Source organism: Microtus ochrogaster, unplaced genomic scaffold, assembly GCF_000317375.1.
Source record: "Microtus ochrogaster isolate Prairie Vole_2 unplaced genomic scaffold, MicOch1.0 UNK1, whole genome shotgun sequence".
NCBI lineage: Eukaryota > Metazoa > Chordata > Mammalia > Rodentia > Cricetidae > Microtus > Microtus ochrogaster.
Window position 1 is genome coordinate 36,872,065 of NW_004949099.1, and position 4,847 is coordinate 36,876,911.

The 4,847-nt window shown below is 43.7% G+C and overlaps 1 protein-coding gene across 1 annotated transcript in view; it reads left to right on the top strand.

The window, feature by feature from the left end:
* Positions 1–840: 840 nt before the first annotated feature.
* Positions 841–4,847, top strand: part of LOC101980190 (C-type lectin domain family 4 member A-like) — an 11,748-nt gene continuing 7,741 nt past the window's right edge. The window contains exons 1-2 of the mRNA XM_005365176.3: positions 841–1,138; positions 2,485–2,598. Coding sequence (XP_005365233.1) covers positions 1,057–1,138; positions 2,485–2,598 — 196 coding nt within the window. The 5' untranslated portion in view covers positions 841–1,056. The remainder of the gene's footprint in view (positions 1,139–2,484; positions 2,599–4,847) is intronic.

The following is a 4,847-nucleotide window of genomic DNA, read 5'->3' on the forward strand; positions in this document are numbered from 1 at the left end:
CCCTAGCCCCACAGTGTGGTGTTGTGTGCCCTGGAGTGTGTGTGTGTGGGGGCAGGGCACCTGAGCTTCACAGCCTAGCTGATGAAGAGTATTCTCCTGTTCTTGAGTGAGTGGAAAAGAACGATGTTGACTCAGCAGGGAAGACACGTAAGGGTTAATCACCCAGTGCCTTGAGCCCCTCCTGTTCCTGTGAAGAAGCAGAACAAGCGAGACACCGGGTGTGTGGGGCACATGCGTGGCGGCGGGTACTTTCAAATGCAGCACGCAGCGTGAGCAAAGACAGTAGATGTCATCCAGGCAGTTTGCCAGAGTCTCCGAGGAATAATCTGGAGAAAACAGAGGAACAGCTGGAAGAGGCGACTGTCACCCAAACCCTACTTTAACCAGAAAAGCAAGGCAAGAAACTTGACACAGCAGAAAAGGAAGGCCACAGCCTATCCCAGGATGCCTTGGTTTCGGGAGCGCCTCACTCCCACGAAAAGGAACACAGGTTGAGCCAGAGAGACTTAGAAAATCTGCCCCATCTTACAGTCTACAGAGCAGGAAAGAAGCCAAGGTCAAGGAGTTTCTTAGAATGTGGTGCCTAGAACCCAGCGGTCCAGCTAAAGAGAATGCTGTGGCTACAGTATTAGCAGTGTTAGCCAACGCTGGCTGCTTCTTCAGAAATCGTGTTTGCTCCTGGAAGCTCGCGAACTCTGCTGGAGAGAGCTGAGAGCTCGAGTTTCAGGACAGACTTCTCTATTGCCTGGTTCCTCCTTTCCTTTCCTTCCTGTTTTTCCTCACTCCCGGTTTCAGTCCACGGCTCACAGTATTTGCATATCCACCCTGAACAGGTTTAATGTGATTCTTTTTTTCTGACTGTGGTGATCGGACCTCTCTGTGGCCCAGAGACTTCCACCCCGTGGTTTTAAATTCTCATGAGGCACTTGCCCACTTGGTACCTCTGCACCTTCTCGTTGATGGTGGGATAATTATCACCATGCTTACTTCTTGTTTATAAGAAAAAGAATTTACGAATGCCGCGGGTTTTCTGAAGAAAGCAGATCTCGTCTCAGTATGGCTTCACCAAACATTTATACTGACCTGAACTTCAAAACTCAACCTGTTTTCTCAGGCACTATCTCGGACTCATTTTCAGGTAAACATCCCCCCCCCTCACCTCCAGAACAATACAGCCTCATTTTCTGGTGGTCTAAGCTAATGGAGCCATGAAGACGGGAATGTTTATGAGCAAGGACTAGGGGATCTTTGCCACTGGCTGGCTGAGTGATGTGTATGGGAGACAGGAGGCTCAGCTGCTTGAATTGTCTGTGGAGAGCTTGAAGGGGTTGTTGTGTTGCCTTGTACCATGGGAAAGAGTTCACGATACCGTCTTTACCATTGCCATTTAGGGAAAGTCCGAATTCTACTGCATATTTCTGAAGTATATAAAACTATACTTTCTCCATGAAAATGAATTCATGTAATCTAAATACTGAAGTTCTTAGTTTTCTACTTATGTGATAACATACTTTAAGAAATTAGTTTGTATTTTGGGGGCAGTTTTATCTTGAAGGACAGTTTGAGGGTCCCTTTCTCCATTCATACAAGGGATAGACACAGGACCTCACACGTATGTTACAAGAGTCTATAATATTTCTGGAAGGAATTTTATTTTTTAAAATTATTTATTTAGGTAGCGGTTGATTCATTAAGGCATTTGTTACAATCACATCCCTTGTGCGTATCCCTAGCCCTCCTCTGCCTTCCCTCTTGTTCTTGTTCATCCCCTTCCCTTCCTGAAACTTTTCTCCTTCCGCTTTCATGTCGCAGCTTTACAGATGTAGCAGGTGTGAAAGCTGCTGTGATACTTTGTCTCCGGGCCCAACTGCTCTGTTGTTCTTTCTCCCTCCCTCCTATACCTCTTCCCCCAGTCGGTACCTTTCAATCCAGAAAATGGTTTCTAACCAAGAGATAGTAGCTAAAAAGATAACCTTAGACCATATCTTAAACATGTGAGATATGCTTATACATATTTCTCTGTTTCTGCATGCTTTAATGTAATACTGGAAGCAGTTTGGGAGATTGTTTAAATATATGTTGAAGTACTATGTAGCCAAAATAAAGAATGTTAAAGAAGAAAACATGGCGACGAAAAATGTGCATGATGCAATGTGCAGGAAGATAACAGAGTAGAAACTGTGATTGTGATATGTCGGTCATATGGGGAAATATGCGTGCATGCATACACACTTTAACATTCCATGAAAGGGTATTCATCTGTACTTACATGTCTCTCAAATATCAATATTAATGAGCTATTGTCAGTGGTAGAAATTTGTGCTTTCATTTTATCCAGTGGACATCATTGTTTTTCTTCTACTCATTTTTAAATGCTGTTTCAAGAGTTTATACTGTTAATATTTCATAGTAGAAAAGAAGAAGATGAGGAAGAGGAAATGACTAAATTCATTACTGATTTAATTAGTTTGGTTTTTCCTTTAGCCCGCCCAAAGAAGACCACCATTCACAAAAGTAATCCTGGCTTTCCCACGCTGCCTTTTACCTCGTTGATGTTTTTCCTGCTGTTGGCAGTCTTATCCTCTGTTTCTCTGAACAGTAAGTATGCCAACAGAGTAAGTCAGCAATGCCCATCTTGGAGTAAGTAAGCAATGCCCATCTTGCACAAAGAGAGACATACATTTGAAACCGATAATTATAATTACCAGTGGTTTTCTTTTCTTTTTTTTTTTTTTGGTTTTTCGAGACAGGGTTTCTCTGTGGTTTTGGAGCCTGTCCTAGAACTAGCTCTTGTAGTCCAGGCTGGTCTCGAACTCACAGAGATCCGCCTGCCTCTGCCTCTGCCTCCCGAGTGCTGGGATTAAAGGCATGCACCACCACCGCCCGGCTCTTACCAGTGGTTTTCATGAGAAACCCGAGACAGAAGCTTTCTCTGAAGTTGGATGACACTGGGAATTTTGCTCTATTTCAGAATAACTCTTCTGTAAAAGTCATTTGTTTTTTACTAGAGAAGCAAATGAGTGAAATCCCGGGCATCTGTGTGAGACTCCATTCCTGAGGACGAATCTGTACTTCCTCAGCAGCGTTTGGAAGCCAGCCCCATTGAACACACAGACACTCATCTTTTGGAATGAGTAGAAGGATCAGAAGATTTGACGGATATATTCCAGGGACAGAGCTCCACTGGAACTCCTAATTATTTATTCCTGATCCACACTATGTGAGATCGGAGCCAATTTAGCAAACAGAGGGTTTCTTTATAAGCTTGGCTTTTGGAGTTTATTAAAAAATTAAAAGGCAAGGTTAGGCAAAGTGGCATGCCTTTAATTTAATCCCAAATTCAGGAGGCAGAGGCAGGTCCATAGCTGAGTGAAAACGTGTCTAAAAATAAAAGTGTAAAATTAGTATGTTTTGTCTATTTTATCTTTCCCCTCAATAGTTAGTAACATCCATTCACTATGTGCTAGACAGTGGACCCAGAAAGAACAAAATAGCCTTTGTTTTTAAAAAATTCTGAGAGTGGTGAAGTGAAGTAACATTTACAAACGTATCTAGAAAGTATTGTGCAGGCAGGATGTAAGCACAGGGGCTGAGGCAGGCTTGGAGGAGGTGACATTTAGACCTATGTCAGACAGCAGAGTCCTGGAAGCTTGAGAGCACGGGAAAATATGGGGAAGACTAAGTAAGCTTGTCTGGAACACACACACAGTGAAAAAGAAGTGAAACCATAGCTGGTAGACACAGACAGAGCTTACACAACAGGAAAGTGTTGTGTAAGTATTAAAAAAAGTTTGGTCCAAAGCCACAGAGAAACCGTCTCGAAAAACCAAAAAAATAAAAAAGTAAAAAATAAAAAAATAAAAAAAGTTTGGGAGGGACATAGTGTTGTATGCCTATAATTTTAGCACTTGGGAAACTGAGGCAGGAGGATTGCAAATTCTAGGCCAACCTGGACTACATAGTATGTTCCAGGCCGGTCTGGGTTATACTGTAAGATCCTGTCTCTAAAACAAAACAGGTTTGAAATTTTCCATTAATCATTTTTTCTTTCTTTCCTGCCTTCCCCCTTTTCCCCCCTTCTTTCCTTCCTTTTTGTTTTCCAGACAGAGTTTCTCTGTAGCTTTAGAGCCTGTCCTGGAACTGGCTCAGTAGAGCAGGTTGACCTTGACTCAGAGTTCCGTCTGTCTCTGCCTCCCGAGTGCTGGGATTTTATTTTATTTTTCATTTTTTTTGGATTTTCGAGACAGGGTTTCTCCATAGCGTTTGGTTCCTGTCCTGGAACTAGCTCTTGTAGACCAGGCTGGCCTCGAACTCACAGAGATCCGCCTGCCTCTCCCTCCGGAGTACTGGGACTAAAGGCGTGCGCCACCACGGCCGGGCTCCTAGTGCTGGGATTAAAGGTGTGCACCACCACTACCACCTGGCTATGGAACATGTTTTCAAGTCTTTTTCTTCTCCACAAACAGTTCTACAGTTTCACGGATTAACGCAGCTTTTGTTTGTTCATGCTTCTGTGGCTTGGCGGTTATATTAACATCAGCCAGGAGGTTCCTCAGCCCTGTTGAACCCAGCCACCCTCATACATGTGGTCAGGAACATGCAGCATAGCTTCTGAGGAAGAGACTGTCACCTGAAATTACAGGAGCAATATGGCCACAGTTCTCTCCTTCATCAGGATAACCCATCTCTGTTCAAAGACCTTAAACACAAAGATGGAGAGTGAGAGCCAGTCATGCCTCTCAAAGTCTCAACTGGGGGGCTGGAGAGATGGCTCAGTGGTTAAGAGCATTGCCTGCTCTTCCAAAGGTCCTGAGTTCAATTCCTGGCAACCACATGGTGGCTCACAA